The 17,432-nt window shown below is 37.1% G+C and overlaps 1 protein-coding gene across 3 annotated transcripts in view; it reads left to right on the forward strand.

Annotated features, from left to right (window-relative positions):
- Positions 1-17,432, forward strand: part of TUSC3 (tumor suppressor candidate 3) — a 213,558-nt gene that overhangs the window by 103,892 nt on the left and 92,234 nt on the right. For all 3 annotated transcript variants that reach the window (XM_010838842.1, XM_010838841.1, XM_010838843.1), the window contains exons 3-5: positions 1,812-1,929; positions 5,245-5,385; positions 8,259-8,399. In XM_010838842.1, the coding sequence (XP_010837144.1) occupies positions 1,812-1,929; positions 5,245-5,385; positions 8,259-8,399 (400 nt within the window). The remainder of the gene's footprint in view (positions 1-1,811; positions 1,930-5,244; positions 5,386-8,258; positions 8,400-17,432) is intronic.

Here is a 17,432-nt window from a genome sequence, read left to right on the forward strand (position 1 = left end):
CTAAAGTATCACAACATGTTGGTCTTATTCCACTTATTCAGAATCTGGCAAGTAATTTAATTTGAATACTTAGTCCCTTTAATTGTATTATGTTTCCAGAAATACTTCCTTTGTCTCTTCTCTTTCTGGAGTTCTTTCTGTTTGAACGTTGGATTTATTGGATTAAATATCTAGGTCCCTTTCTCCTTCCTGCCCCCAATATAGTCTACCCGTGTCCTTTTTGTTCTGTGAATTTTATTTAACTCCGTATTTAATTTGAGAAATCATACTTCCTCTTTAAAGTGCCCTCTCAGTTTATTTGCTCTTTTTTATATGGCATTGCTATTTTTTTATGACTACTGTTGGGAAAAGCAGTCAACCATGGGCTGTGATCATCCCGCCTGTTCTTGCTGGGCACGCCAAGAAAGCAAAGGATTGTGTTTGCAATGACAAGCCTTAAGGAGTGGCATTATGTCTTTCCCCAAAGCACGGAGTTGGTCATTATGTACTAGAAAAACAGTAGTCCCCAAACTCGGTAGCACAGTCCTGTAACCCAGTCAGCTGTGTGTGTGGACATCCAGGAAGGGCCTTTTGTGTCATCCCGTGAACTTGGGGGCACAGGGATACAAACAAGAAGAATAAAGTCCTCTAGGTCTCTGACCCTGAGTCTTGTGGCTTCTGCCAGCACCCGAGACAGTAACAGGCTGGCTTGTTGGCAAGACGAAACCTCCAACCCAGCAGCTTTGTGCTTCTTATCCAGTATTTTCCTAGGTTCTTCTGCACTGCTGTCTTCTTGGAGATTGTAATTTTGTCCATCAAAACTTTTCCACTAGCCTTATGTTTTCCAGATATTCCTTGAAATCTCTTTATCTGCTGCTGACTCCTTTCCAAGTTTTTTTGTGATTGTAGGATTAGACCTTTTTCTATCTATACTTCTTTGGGGGAGGGACTCACCATATCTCCTGTGAAGAGTCAACTACATGGAAGAAGCTCCCTCTCCTTTTTTTAAGTTTTAGCAATCACTGTTGCTTCATTTTCCATGACTGTGCGTACATCCTTTTGCAACCAGCCTTTCCTTATTTCTCCTCCATGTCTACGTCAAAAAATAGAGCTTCTGTATCTGGCGTATCAAGAAAATGTCCAATACAAATGAATTCAAAATAAGAGTAAATATGCTCTTAGAGGAGGGCTTGTTTGTGGCATTTGGTTTAGCTACTCAAATCTTTGCTTACTTTTAGGTGCAAACGTAAATGCATTTTTAGATAGATGAAATACATAAAGGTGGAGCATAACTGATATTTACAGTTTTAAAACATATCCATGATGTTTATTTCTCTGTTAAAGTGAATTGCAAAATTCTTAAAAACGGCTCTGTGCTTTTTACAAAAAATCATTAGAAAATTTAAGTTATATATATGTAGGAAGTGGCACAAAATGATTTTATCCCCTAGAACAAGAGTTGTCATGCTTCTTATGCAAAGGGCCAGGATGAGCTTTTTGCCCTCACACTTTCTACTAGAACTCCTCAACTCTGCCCTTATGTAGCTTAGTAGCAGCCGCAGCAATAAGTAAATGAATCAGTGTGTCTGTGTTGCAGGAAACCTTTATTCATGAATGATAAAAATTTGAATTTTAGATAATTTTTATGTGTCATGGGATATTCTTTTTTTTTTTTTTTCCCCCACAGCCATTTAAAATATAAAATCTACTCTTAGCTTGTAGTCCTTACTAAAGCCAGGGTAACTCTTGCCCCAGAATTCCTGTTTTATTAATAGCTTTGTTGACGTTTGAATACTGATAATGTTTCCACTCTGTGCCATTATCCTTATCAGACTAGCTAACGAAGAATATCAAATACTGGCTAACTCCTGGCGCTATTCATCTGCCTTTTGTAACAAACTCTTCTTCAGTAAAGTGGACTATGATGAGGGAACAGACATTTTTCAACAGGTAAGAGAGTTATATTTTGTTTCAATAGCGTATTTATCGGAGTTGGTTATGGTTGATAACGTCTTTGTGTGCCAGGTAAAAACACAGTTCAGTGATTCCAATGAGTAGTTACTAAATTCTGTGGTATGATGAAGATAATATTAAGTGTAATTATTTTAATCAGTACAGTTTTTGCCATTAGTGAATAAACACATTTTAGCTTTTCCATCATAGAAGAAATATGTTTTTTTTTCCCATCATACAGTGGCAGTTTATATGCTGCTGCTAAGTCGCTTCAGTCATGTCTGACTCTGTGCGACCCATTAACTTTATTTTGATATTTAATTGTATGTGCTTTGGGTGGTATTTTGCATAAATTTGTGAAATTTTGTATAAGATTCAAGGTAAGTTTTACATGGGGCTTCCCTGGTAGCTTGATGGTAAAGAATCTACCAGCAATATAGGAGACAAATATTCAGTCCCTAGGTCAGGAAGATTCACTGGAGGATGAGTGGCAACTCACTCCAGTATTTTTGCCTGGAGAATCCCATGGACAGAAGGGCCTGGTGGGCTACAATCCACAGGGTTGCAAAAGAGTCGGGTACGACTTAGCAACTGAATAGCAACAATGAAGTTTTACTTAACCTTTAAGCTGTTTTAGGGGGATAAAAGGTCTTTAAGCGGGGGTGAGTGTGAGTGAAAGTTTCTGTCATGTCCGACTCTTTGCGACCCCATGGACCATACAGTCCGTGGAATTCTCCAGGCCAGAATCCTGGAGTGGGTAGCCGTTCCCTCCTCCAGGGGATCTTCCCAACCCAGGGATCAAACCCAGGTCTTCTGCATTGAAGGTGGATTTTTTACCAGCTGAGCCACAAGGGAAGCCCTTTAAGAGGATTAATTAAGGTTAAATGATGTCATAAGGATGAAACTAGAAATCAGCAAAGAAGAATGAATTACCAGTCTGAAAGCAAGCAAGCAAAAATATTCACTAACGGTCCACTTAAAATTAGCTTGAGTCTAAATGCTTTTCCATGACCTGGTAAAGAACTGGGTCAGACAGTGTAAGAAAAAAAAAAAGGGACAAGGATACCCAAACTAATCCATGCTGGGTACTGCAATGAGTTGTACATTTGAAAGGCATGATCAAGTACTGATAAACACAAAAAGTTAATAACTGTAGGTTAACAGCAGGGGTCAGGGAGCCAGACAGTTGAGCTCAGATTTTATTTACATATTTTATCATCTCCATATATTAACTTTGTATTCTTGGACAAGGGACGTAACCTCTCTATACCTTAATGTCTTCATGTACGAAACAAATAAAAATGATATATTTCTCTGTGATTGTTGTGAAGCTAAATGAAAGAAAACACATGAACCACTTAGAAGTGTCCCTGGAATATAAAGACTCAATGTTAGCAGTGATGATGATATAATCTTGACAAATTTCAATAGGACTGGAATCCTTATAAGAAGTAGGACATGAGTCCTTTTGGATTAGCATCTCATCCTTATGACATCATTTAAGGGGGGAGTTCAGTTCAGTTTCTCAGTCATGTCCGACTCTTTGCGACCCCATGAATCGCAGCATGCCAGGCCACCCTGTCCATCACCAACTCCCGGAGTTTACCCAAACTCATGTCCATCGAGTCAGTGATGCCATCCAGCCATCTCATCCTCTGTCGTCCCTTTCTCCTCCTGCCCCCAATCCCTCCCAGCATCAGAGTCTTTTCCAGTGAGTCAGCTCTTCGCATCAAAGTATTGGAGTTTCAGCTTGAGCATCAGTCCTTCCAGTGAACACCAGGGACTGATCTCCTTTAGGATGGACTGGTTGGGTCTCCTTGCAGTCCAAGGGGCTCTCAAGAGTCTTCTCCAACACCACAGTTCAAAAGCATCAATTCTTCGGCACTCAGCTTGCTTCACAGTCCAACTCTCACATCCATACATGACCACTGGAAAACCATAGCCTTGACTAGATGGACCTTTGTTGGCAAAGTAACGTCTCTGCTTTTGAATATGCTCTCTAGGTTGGTCATAACTTTCCTTCCAAGGAGTAAAGCGTCTTTTAATTTCATGGCTGCAATCACCATCTGCAGTGATTTTGGAGCCCCCCAAAATAAAGTCTGACACTGTTTCCACATCTATTTCCCATGAAGTGATGGGACCAGATGCCATGATCTTAGTTTTCTGAATGTTGAGCTTTAAGAGGGGTATATAAGGTTAAATGATGTCATGTAGAAATTTGATAGTCCTGGGCTTGTTAGGGACTTGTTCAGAAAGTAAACTATATGTGACTCCTGTGTGATGGCTGAGGCTAAGTGTTTGACAACAGACCAGCAAGTCAGTGATGTGTTAGAGGGAGCTGTGCACTAGCAGTCATGTTGGCTGTAACTGTCTCGTGTGCACCTATCAGGAAAACGCACACAAACAAAGTGTGGAGTGGGAGAAAGGAATTGGTGACTGTGTTTTTGTTCAATTTAGTAAAAATTACTAAATGTCCATAACATGTACGCCCCCGCTGGTACTGCTGTATCTTTACCTTGAACCGTGATCTAATGTTTGTTGTTACTTGAATTTTTTTATTTTTATTGTTGGGGAATGTTGAACTGTATATTAGAAGCCAGGGCCAAAAAGCTCCTTGCCTTTCATTTGAATCATTTTTTATAATTCTTGGGCAGCAAGAATTTAATCTGTATCTGTGCTTTGCAGTTTACTCCCCAATGCAAATTAACCTCATTTTTTTTTTAGGTTGTTATTAATAAACACCATTTATACTAGGGTGGTGTATATTCAATATACTTTTCAAATGAAGCTTGCCTTTAGAAAATAATTAATGAGATGTAACCATTTTAAGACAGTTGAAATAACAGAGGAGGTGAACAGAAAAAGTTTTTAAAATTAATAGAGAAGTCAATATACTCAAAATTAATTACATAATATATTTATATCTTTCATCAAATGCCAACCTTTTTCTTTAACAACTGCTTAAGAACTGAAAATCATCCGTGTACCCCCAAACTACAGTAGTTCTATTTTGCACTTTGAATCATTTCATTCTTTAGTTGTAGAATTCTAGAAAATAAAGAAGGAAATGAGCAATGAAATAGATGGATATAGCTGAGAATATGAATGATGTATGTGAAATGTTAAGGTTCAGTGAACTTGGCCTAATTCATAAGTTCTTTTCTATTCAGCAGTATATCAAGATGAATAAAAACAGTAGTTAAGCTCTGGAAATCCCCTTGGATTTTTCATAATAAATGCTGTCTTTCCAAAATTCATGCAGGAAAAAAAGCTGGGATATTAGATTTAGTCTTTTTATCTCATGTTTTACAGCTCAACATTAACTCCGCTCCTACGTTCATGCATTTTCCTCCAAAAGGCAGACCCAAGAGAGCTGATACTTTTGACCTTCAAAGAATTGGATTTGGCGCTGAACAACTAGCAAAGTGGATTGCTGACAGAACGGATGTTCATGTATGTTTTTATTCCCCACAGTTTTAATAATAGGCTAATTAGCTTGGTTTGGTATAACATTATAATAAGGCCACAGGATTTTTTTCATTTTCTCCTGCTTTAGGAAAACTGCATATGATAGCTGTAAGCTGAACTTTGAGTTAGGTGAATTTAAATGGTTTTTAGAATAATGGTTTTTAAAATATCAATGAACCATTAAAGAATACATGTTAGGCACAAAGTAATTTCTGAGGCTAAAAAATATACTGAATATTGCTCAGTGGTCTTAATAATCAAAGATACTCTAATTAAAAAAACAGGTGTATAATTTTTATCTATCCTTTGGGCAAATAACAATAGGATAATACCCACTTTTCATGAGCCATATGAGAAAATGTCACTGACATATGCTGTTCTTAGGACTATAAATTCTAACAGTATAATTCTTTCCTTCCTTCCCTTCTCCCCCAACCATTAACTATGGGGGAAAAATTTACACATTGTAATAGAAGAAAATCACTCAGGAATCAGATATCTAAAAATGAGAATTGAATTAAATGTGTACAGTCTAGACAAACAGTGGTGTGCAACATTATTTGACATAGAAAGAAGCTCAAAGGATAACAAGTGAAAAAGTAGGATAGAAAAACAGTATTTATAGTTGATTTAGAAAAGCAAAATATTACTGAGATATGTACAATGTTGATGGTAGTTAATGTCTTTGTGGAGGGCTATGGCTATTTTGTTCCTTAATGTCACTAGAAGTTTTTACAGTGAGCAGTTCTAACCAGCTATTTAAAAATTACACTTCCCTTAGATATAATACAGGGATATTAATTTTGTGTAAGCATATTTCTCATTTGAGATAGATGTCTCTCATACTATCATTGTACATAAAATAATATAGGTATTAATGATATTTTGGTGACTACCTCTTTTTTGGTGGAAATAGTTAGGCAGATATTCAGTTCTACAATGTATCATTTGTTTGGTACAAAATATTAAATGTAACATTGGAAAGTACTACTAGTTCTTTTTTAAGAAATACTCAGTTTTAATCAGAAATAATTCTAACCTATTTATCACACTTATATGTTGTTGACAGATCCACATTTGTAAAAAGAAAATACATATTTGGAAATAATTTCAAACTTTAAGTAGTTCCACAAATGAAAAAAGTGTAGTCTCAATGTATACCCTATATCAGGATTCACATACTCTTAACTTTTTATGGCTTTTGCTTTGGCATTCTTACTCTCTTACCATCCCTCACCCTGTCTACACATATACTTACATACCCACACACATTTTTTTCTGAATCCTTTTAAAGTGAATTGTCTTTCCTAAGAAATACAGGACCGTACAGTTATTGTGTTCACAGACGCACATTAATATATTGAGCTTCTGTCCATAGTCTAGTTTTGTCAGTTGACCTACCCTGTCCTTCCTAAATCGTAAGCTCCCTATGTGGAGACATTTAGGATCATGCAGATATCCTACTCCTCATCAAAATTTTGTCAGTATTTAGTATCCATTGATGACTCTTCCTTGATCCAGATTTCATCATGCTGGTTGCAGAATGATGATGTTCCAGTTCTAGCACTTTGTCCATATTTCAGATTGATCCTTGGCATTTTACTGTAAGCAAGAGTTCTCCTCTCCTCTTTGTATTTCATTCATTCATTGGTACACAATCTTATATTGTTTTTTCCCTCCAGTGATTGTTAGTACTATGCTTAAATATTTTGGTACCAAAATTGTTCTAAATATAATTAGTGGGAGCCCCTTCATGCTGGCTTCCTTGTTCTTGTAAAGTATCTCACCTTGTAAAGTAAGTCGGGGAAATAGGAATCCTCATATACCACTTGTGGGAATGCAAAATAGTGCAACCACTTTGGTAAACAGTTTGACAGTTCTTCAAACCATTAAGCATAGTTTCTATGTGACCCAGAAATTCTACTCCTAGGTATACATATGTAAGAGAAAAGAAAACATACACTACACAAAAACTTGTGCAAAATGTTTACAGCAGCATTATTCATAAGAGCCATAAGGTGCAAACAACGCAAATATCCAACTGATTATTTGGCTAATGGATAAGCAAAGTGTGATATCCACACAAGGAAATACTAGCCATGAAAAGGAATGAAGCAGCGGCACATTTTACAACAAGGGTGAGCCTTGAGAAGGTCATACTGAGTGAAAGAAGCCAGTTACAAAAGACTACATGTTATATGAAATTGCAGAATGAATGTATGGAGTCAGAAAGTAGATTGATTGGTGGTTGCTTAAGGCTGCAGGGTGAGAGGAATAAGGGAGTGGATGCCAAAAGGGAATGGGATTTCCTTTTGAAGTGATTCAAATGTTCTGATACTGACTGTGGTGATGGCTGCACCTATCTGAATATGCTTAAAAAAATATATCACTGGATTGTACACTTTCAGTAGGTAGATTGTATGGTATATGGATTAAAGCTCAGTAAAGTTGTTTAAAAGAAAATGTCTTAAAAAATTCCAATTTGAAATAATACAAGTAGTAGTCCCTCCATCTCACCTCTCCTTTTTACCAGATGATCCCGTGTTCGGGATCATCATCATTATCTGGTTCATCATCATGAACCAGAACAGCTCTGGGTTGAATGTAAGTAGGTTTTGCATATATTTAACTGTATTCACCTAAAAGCACCAGAAGAGCACATTTTGTTACATAGCCATGATGCTTTAGGGCATATATTTTTGACTCATAAAGAACAAAAGGAATGTTAGTGCCTGGTATGAAAAGTAAGGTGGTACCTTTCTGAATTACATGTGTTAAAGATCAGAAGGACGAGAATATCAGAGGAAAAAATGAATATTTTTCTTGAACTTTAAAACATTTTCATTGTGTTGTTGCAGATTCGTGTCTTCAGGCCTCCCAACTACTCTGGCACCATTGCTTTGGCTTTGTTGGTGTCACTTGTGGGTGGTTTGCTCTATTTAAGAAGGAACAACTTGGAGTTCATCTATAACAAGACTGGTTGGGCCATGGTGTCTCTGGTATGTTAACACATTTACCCTATTTCTTTGGGTAATGGTCCAAGTTGTGTAATATTAACAAAGTGATCCAGATTATAACTGTAATGAAAATCAAGTCTGGATGAGAAGAATTAACTTTTAGGACTTAGGTGATGTAACTTAAGTTCACCATTAATGTAGCTTGTGCTCTCTTCCTTCAGTTTTCACAACTAAAATGTAATGTCTTTCCATGTGTACTTGGCATATCACAAGTGCTAGATAAATGTATGGTAATACATTTAGAAATACACTAGGGATTCGTGTATTTTTACTAATTGCACTAAAAATACTTACAGACTGTTAGAGTCTGAAGCACTTGGAAATGTACTCATTCAGCTATTTTTTCCCTAGCAACTCTTTGCTTTTGTCTCTACTATGTGCCTGATAATTATTAGGTACCAGAGATATAAAGGTAAGACATAAACCCCACCTGATCGTAATTCATCACAGGGATACTAATCAAACTAATCAAGAGATAAATCATGTAACATTCTGCATGCTGTGGTGGAAGTAAGCACACAGGATTAGAGGATTACATACTATATAGGAAGGACACCTAATCTTGAGTACTGAAAAGTCATTATAGGCTTACTAGAGTGTGTGACATCATTTATGTTTTTTAGGTTAAGAGTATCTTAAGATCTCTAGCAAGTATCTTAGTAATGATGCCTACAGTCATCTGCTCTTCATCATTTTACTTGTGGTCTTGGTCAAAGCATAAGAATGGAGAAAGAAATACAGGGAATAAAAAACTGTAAAGAAAGAGATGTTACTATTTACGTAATTTGTGATTTGCCTATATGACTGTCTACATGAAAATTTTATCACAATTTACAGAGTAAAATAAAATTAATACTAGAGTTGAACAGTTCTGAATTCAAGGTCTCCAATAATCATTAGGATTTTTACACAGTAAACAATTTAGATGATTAAAATCTCGTTCCCAAAGGAAGAAGAAAATAATGATACTTAAAAGTAACAAAAGATGTATAAAACATTTATAAACAATATAAAACATGAAGCTATTTAATATGTATATGTATACATATATATATATATATATTTACAGCTAAATGTCAGTTTGTTGGTTTTACCTTCGTGCAGTAGCCCTCCATCCTTCCATTTTTCAGCAAACAGTGGTGTTTATGATACAGTAGGACAGACTGATAAGTGAGCATCCCAGTCAACTCACCTTAAAGCACCCATCATGTGCAATAATAGCTAATGTCTTGAAATTCAAGCAGATCCTCTATGGCTTTGTGGTAGACAGAGAAATAAGATTTTGAGGTTTGGATTTTTTTAGCGTAAGGAAGATTTTTCAAGGAAAGTTTCTTAATATTTTCTCAGTTTTTGATAACCGAGTTAAAGAGATTTATTAGTTATACTCCAGTTACTGTAACTGGATCCAGTGGGTGATCTCAGTCACCGTGGTCATTAAGTTTGAAAGTGTTTTGGACGTTGCTTAGTCTGGTTTTCAGGTTGCTTCATTCAGTTAAGCCACCCATTGTCTTGGTGAAAAAAAAATACACCCCTTCTTTCAAAGTGTTATTGGAAGGTTAAAATTCCTTTAGTATTTCAGCATTATTATACCAAATTTTGTCACTGTTTCAGTCTCCTGAAAAACTAAGTCTGCTTCTGATGTAACCATGTGCCTGAAGTAGACCCAGATGATACACCTGCATACACTGTTCTCCCTTCTCAAGAGGAGGTGGCCTCCCTGGCAGCTCAGTCAGTAAAGGGTCCGCCTGCAATGCGGGAGACCCAGGTTCGGTCTCTGGGTTGGGAAGATCTCCCGGAGAAGGAAATGGCAACCCACTCCAGTATTCTTGCCTGGAGAATTCCATGGATGAGCCTGGTGGGCTACAGTCCATGGGGTCACAAAAGAGTCGGATACAACTAAGTGACTAACTTTCACTCCTCAACAAGAGACGTAGAGTTATTACTGTAAGTAATAATGGACATTACAGCACCTCTTCCTTCTTTGGGGGTTATGTTTCTTATGCTTATTCTTTATAATGACTATGAAAAGGAATTTCTATTATCATCATTTTACAGACAAGGAAACAGATTCAGTAAACTCAATTTGCAGAACCTCACACCTGGGATAGGATTCTGTGTACATCTAACTTAAGACTTGGTACTTCTCACAGTGCTGTGCTGTGCTTAGTTGCTCAGTCATGTGCAACTCTTTGCGACCCCATGGACTGTACCCTGCCAGGCTCATCTGTCCATGGGAATCCTCCAGGCAAGAATACTGGAGTAGGCTGCCATGCCCTCCTCCAGGGGATCTTCCTGACCCAGGAATCCAACCAGGGTCTCCTGCATTGCAGGCGGATTCTTTACCAGTTGAGCTACCAAGGAAGCCCTTTCACAGTGTTGGGTTCTCTAAATCTGGCATGTGCCTCATATGCTGGATGTTTAATCCAGTGGATGCAGTGAGTCATTACAACTCTAAATAAATGTCTAAGAACATTTATATGGCAACTAAATGTTAGTACTTAAATGGTCAATTCTCTCACACCCTCTGCCACATCATACAGATTTTTTTCCTTTGAATCCTTGAAAGCTAATGAGCTTGGCATAACAGAAGATGCTCTAACATTCATAGGCACATACTTGAGAAGGAAATCTTGGCAGGTATGTCTACTCCCGAATGGCAGCCTTTCAGAAGCCATAACAGGCTGCAGAAAACAGACATGTTTTCAAACAATATGCTGGAAAACTCTGAATATAAAATGTTGAATTCAACAGATTTGTCTTTTTTAAAATTTTTCCTCATCTGCTGATGGCTTATGAAGCTTAAACAGTGAGGGCAGAAATAATTTAAATCTCCGTTACCATTTTCTGTCACCATTACCACCACCAAACTTGATTCTTTTTAATGAAAAACTATTTTACATGAAAAACTGGATTTGCCCAATTCCAGTCCTTTTAAATCCAATTTTTGGGATATCCTTACAAAGTTAAGAGGCCATCCAAAATACTGAATCATTTACTCAGATTGCTAGACATTTGTTTATTTAAAACAACCAACCAATATCTCGTTCTTCTTTGGAAATGATGTATTTTGAAATAATTCTTGGCAAAATACTGTTATCTGATTTGCAGAAATGCTGAAATCCTTGGCTTGCACAGTAAAATGAAGTTCTTAAAAAAAGTAGTGAACTCTGTACAACAGCACAGCATTTTTGTAATGTAAAAACTGTATGCACAAGGAAAATAATGAAAAAACAGTTTGGTGGAGAATTTCTATGGACATGCTCACTTCATAGTAAAGAACGACTATACATACAGGTTGGAGAAGGTGATGGCACCCCACTCCAGTCCTCTTGCCTGGAAAATCTCATGGACGGAGGAGCATGGTGGGCTGCAGTCCATGGGGTCGAGAAGAGTTGGACATGACTGAGCAACTTCACTTTCACTTTTCTGTGTTGGAGAAGGAAATGGCAACCCACTCCAGTGTTCTTGCCTGGAGAATCCCAGGGACAGGGGAGCCTGGTGGGCTGCCGTCTCTGGGGTCACAGAGTCAGACACGACTGAAGCGACTTAGCAGCTGAAGCAGCAGCATACATACAAGTAGCAGTTGTGTCTTACCTTTGAACAGATGCCAGAGTACCTCTGAGTCCTTAGTTCTGAGCGGACTGTGTTCTAGGGCTGGTAATTTTTTTTTTCTTTTTCATTATTATTTCATATTATTGTATATGAGTCATGGGATTAAGAATCAAGTATATGCTGGGGAGAGAAATCTATTAATAGTGCTTTAAGGTATAGGATAGAGACAAAGCTTGCAATTTCCTGGCATAGAGGAAGTAATATATGCAGATGTTGAAACATACATAGATATTATAGCTTCCTGGTTTTGAGCTTTAAAGAAAAAAATAGGTGAAGGAATAGTCATAAGTTGTTCTTGGTCTTATGCTTCCTAGGGGGAAAAATGCTTGTTGACATAAAGGTACTGTTGGTTCTTTTTGGAGCTAAATAAAGCATTGGTTCTGGTTTGGTTTCACTCTGCTTTCCAAACTTCGTCAACCCCCTTAAGATGGAGGATAATCAAAAACCTACACATGTATACCTGTGGCGGATTCATTTTGATATTTGGCAAAACTAATACAATTATGTAAAGTTTAAAAATAAAATAAAAAAAAAACCTACAGAGTACCTGTTTCATGATGAGTTTAAAGTAGAATGGTTGTATAAAATGTTATGTTTTGTAGCCCTTAATGCAGAGCTTTATGGCAAGCTGCTGCTGCTAAGGCGCTTCAGTTGTGTCCAACTCTGTGCGACCCCATAGACGGCAGCCCACGAGGCTCCCCCGTCCCTTGGATTCTCCAGGCAAGAACACTGGAGTGGGTTGCCATTTCCTTCTCCAACACAGAAAAGTGAAAGTGAAGTCGCTCAGCTGTGTCAGATTCGTCGCGACCCCATGGACCGCAGCCTACCAGATTCCTCCATCCATGGGATTTTTCAGGCAAGAGTAGTAGAGTGGGTTGCCATTGCCTTCTCCTGTGGCAGGCTATTGTCGCAACCCCATGAACCGCAGCCTACCAGATTCCTCTGTCCGTGGGAATTTCCAGGCAAGAGTAGTAGTGGGTTGCCATTGCCTTCGCCTATGGCAGGCTAATGCTCCTGATAGATGACTGTCATTTCAAACCAAGAATATGAATGTGATGAGTAGTTGCATCCATTTCAAACACAAATAAAAGCCTCCTAAAAATCCACAATTAAAACCGTGAAAGATAAAAACATCATTTAAAAAGATCTAATAACCCAAGCCTTATTATCACAGTAAATCTCAGTAGGATAGAAGCTGTTCTCTGCCTTTTAACACCATTGCTCTGCATTGTAGGATGATTCATATGCCATAATATTTCTTCTGTCTCAAACACATTATATTGGTTTAATTATGTTCTATGAAAAATGTAAGCTCCAGATTAATATATTTATTACTACATAATTTTCACAATTTATGAAAGTTTCTTTGGCATCTACACATTATGGTATATCAGTAGAAATGTGTTTTTTGTGAGCATTCTGAACTACAGGGCATCTCTGACTTCAGAGTGGAATAAGCTCCTTTTTCTTTCAAATTTTTCTTGAATAAAGTTATGCATTAATACTTTGTAATGTCATACAGGTATTATCTCTGTGGCATATTTATAAGTGTGAAGCAAATAATTGCTGATAATATTTGTTTCCAGTGAAGTAACTTCTAACAAACAGCTTTTCCCATTAGGTAGTTGAATCATTTGGCCATTTGAAGATAGGTATGTCAGTTTATGGACTTCCCTGGTGGCTCAGACAGTAAAGCGTCTGCCTACAATGCAGAAGACCCGGCTTCAATCCCTAGGTCGGGAAGATCTCCTGGAGAAGGAAATGGCAACCCACTCCAGTATTCTTGCCTGTAAAATCCCACGGGCAGAGGAGCCTGGTAGGCTACAGTCCATGGGGTCGCAGAGAGTCGGACACGACTGAGCAACTTCACTCACTCACTCATGTCTGTTTATAGGTAATTTTTGTATATAGCCAAATGTATAATTTTGTTCATATCGGGAGTATGACAACAATATAATGAAATGAGTTAATATTAGGGTATACTTTTCTTAATACATATAGCATTTAATTTTCTTTAATGAGGAGAGGTAATGGCCTATATAAACTCAGACATTTAAAAGTTACTCAGATGATCTTACCTTTTTTTTTTTTTTTTTTGCATTTGAATGTGCTTGTCTTGAGTTTTTTGCTTATTATAAAGCTACAAATAAGCCTCAGTGTGAATATCCAGTACATGGAGTAATCCCCCAGCTTCTGTTCTCCATTCATCATAAAATTTCTCAATAGAGGAAACATACCTCAACATAATAAAGGCCTTATATGATAAACCCACAGCTAACATGGTATTTCAGTGGTACAAAGCTGAAAGCTTTTCCTGTAAGATCAGGAAGAAAGCCAGGATGTCCACTTTCAGCACTTTTGACATATTCGCTCTCCGAATGAGAGCAGTTATGCAAGAAAAAGGACATCCAAATCAGAAAAGAAGAAGTAAAACTGTCCTTGTTCAGATAACATAATACTGTATATGAAAGTGAAAGTGTTAGTCGCTCAGTGTTGTGTGACTTTTTGCAACCCACCAGGCTGCTCGGCCTGGAATTCTCCAGGGAAGAATACTGGAGTGGGTAGCCATTTCCTCCTCTAGGGGTGAAAGTGTTAGTTGCTCAATTGTGTCTGACTCTTACTCCTAGAATTCATAAATGAATTCAGTAAAGTTTCAGGATAAAAAAAAATCAGTATACAGAAGAATGTGGCACTTCCACATACTAATATCAAACTATCAGTGAAACTAAAAAACCAGTTTCATTCACAAGTCATCAAAAAGAATGAAATAACTTAGGAATAAGTTTAACCAAGGAGTTTAAAGACCTGTACACAAGTAACTACTAAGACACTGATGAAAGAAATTGAAAATGACACAAGCAAAGGGAAAGTTATACTTTGCACATAGATTAGAAGCGTTAGTATTGTTAAAATGTTTACTACCAAATATTATACTACCCAAAGCAGTCTACAAATTCAGTGCATTACTATCAAAATTACAAAGGCGCTTTTTACAGAAATAGAAGAAACAATCCTAAAGTCTGTATGGATCCACAGAAGATGCTAGACAAAGCAGTCTTAAAAGCAAAGTTGGAGGCACCCTGATTTCAAACTTTATTACAAAACTGTAGTAATCAAAATACAAGGGTACTGGACTTAACAAAATAGACATACAGATCAATGGAGCTGAATAGACAGAACAAAAATAAACATGCATATGTGATCAATTAATTTGTGACAAAGGAGCCAAGAATAGGTGTTGGGGAAAGGACAGTCTCGTCAATAAATGGTGTTGGGAAACTGGACAGCCACATGCAGATGAATAAAACCAGACCCCTACCTTAGCCACACACAAAAAGTTAACCCAAAATGGAGAAAAGATTTGAATTCAAGACCTGAAACTGTAAAACTCCCAGAAGAAAACATAGGTGGTAAGCTTTTTGATGATGTTCTTGGTGATAAATTTTTGTATTTGACATAAAATGCCAACGCAAAACAAGCAAAAATAAGTGGGATCTGCATCAAACCATGAAGCTTCTGCACAGCAAAGGAAACCATTAACAAAATGAAGAGACCATCTGGATGGGAGAAAATATTTGCAAACCATGTATCTGTTAAGGGGTTAATACCCAGAATAAGGTATTGGCACACTGTGGTCCATGGTCGCAAAGAGTTGGACACGACTGGGTGACTGAACATCAACCCAGAATAAATAAAAAACTCATACAGCTCAATAGCAAAAACAACAAATAAATGAATTTGAAAAACAGGCAGAGAGAAATGGGTTAATGGTTTGAACAGACACTTCATAAAAGAAGATATAGAAATGGTCCCAAGAAACATTTAAAGTTTAGTCATTTGGAACATGTAAATTAAAACCAAAGTAGTTACCCATAGAAGCCTATTAAATATGCTCAAATTTCAAAGAAAGGTGACATTAAGGTTAGGACAGATATGCAGGAAAGTGAGTCTTCATATATTACTGGTGGAAATGTTAAATGGTATCTTTCTTCAGTTTCACTTCTGGTTATTTATCAAAAAGAAATGAAAATGTGTGTACATACAAAGGCTTGTCTTTGAATATTCATAGAAGTTTTATTCACAAATATCCCTCTTTGAAAGAAACAATATAGTGTCCATAAACAGGGGAATATATAAACAAACTGTGAAATATGCATACCAAAAAAAAAAAAGAACAAACCAGGCAGAGAATCAGGAGAGACATTGTTCTAAGGAGAGATACAAGGGGTAGTTAAGTCACTGAAGCCTGGTATACACATACTCTATGATGCAGCATTTTCAAGAAAATTTTCTTACCCCTTCAGAGGTCTATGGAGGTAAATAATTAGGAAAGGCACCAGTGGACTGTTTTTTAATAGTATTCTACTTGATCTCAGTGTTAGTTATAATGGTGTATTCATGTTAGAATCGGAGAAGGCAATGGCACCCCACTCCAGTACTCTTGCCTGGAAAATCCCATGGACGGAGGAGCCTGGTAGGCTGCAGTCCATGGGGTTGCTAAGAGTCGGACATGACTGAGCGACTTCACTTTCACTTTTTCACTTTCATGCATTGGAGAAGGAAATGGCAACCCACTCCAGTGTTCTTGCCTGGAGAATCCCAGGGACGGGGGAGCCTGGTGGGCTGCCATCTATGGGGTCACACAGAGTCGGACACAACTGAAGCGACTTAGCAGCAGCAGCATGTTAGAATTCATTAAGCTATATCCTTTAAATCATGTCCATTTTTGTCCTTTTTTATTTTAGTAAATAAGATACAAGAGTAAACTTGTAGTTTAATTATAAAAATTTAAATTTCCAAATTAGAGTGGTAAAGTGCTGGGCATTTCCATTATTAAAGTAAAAAAATAAATACCGTTTATACTTATTTTAGAGATAGAATTTTAATAATCCTAGGCCATTTTGCACTGTCAAAGTTTATTTAGTATTTTATTATGTTGTGAGAAGTGCCCACAGCTCTGTGTGTAATTATAAATACTGTAAATCTGTCACTACTTCAAATGATTAAGCAAGTATACCATGTTTAAGCCTGCTTTTGTTTTATTGAACCATTTCTTAGAATCTTGAATAAATCATGTATTAAGATGAATTTTTAAAAACTTCTGTAACAAAGCATACGTAATATAGCTACTGCTATTTAATTTTAACTTCTCATTTTAAAATTTGAGCATTTTCTCATGTGTATGTAACATTTGTCACACTGTAGTTTTTACCTTTCCTTATTAATGCATTAAATCACCAAACCTAGTGTGGATCTAGTAACTACCACAGATTTGAAGTAGTTAAGAGTATAAACAAATGTTTTGAGATATCCACTGTAACTGTTGTAATAAGAAAATGCTAGAGTATGAAACAGGTGCTGTTACAACTATTGTGATCTGTCAACTGCATACTTACAAGACAG

Source organism: Bison bison, unplaced genomic scaffold (genome assembly GCF_000754665.1).
Source record: "Bison bison bison isolate TAMUID 2011002044 unplaced genomic scaffold, Bison_UMD1.0 scf7180017864105, whole genome shotgun sequence".
Taxonomy (NCBI): Eukaryota; Metazoa; Chordata; class Mammalia; order Artiodactyla; family Bovidae; genus Bison; species Bison bison.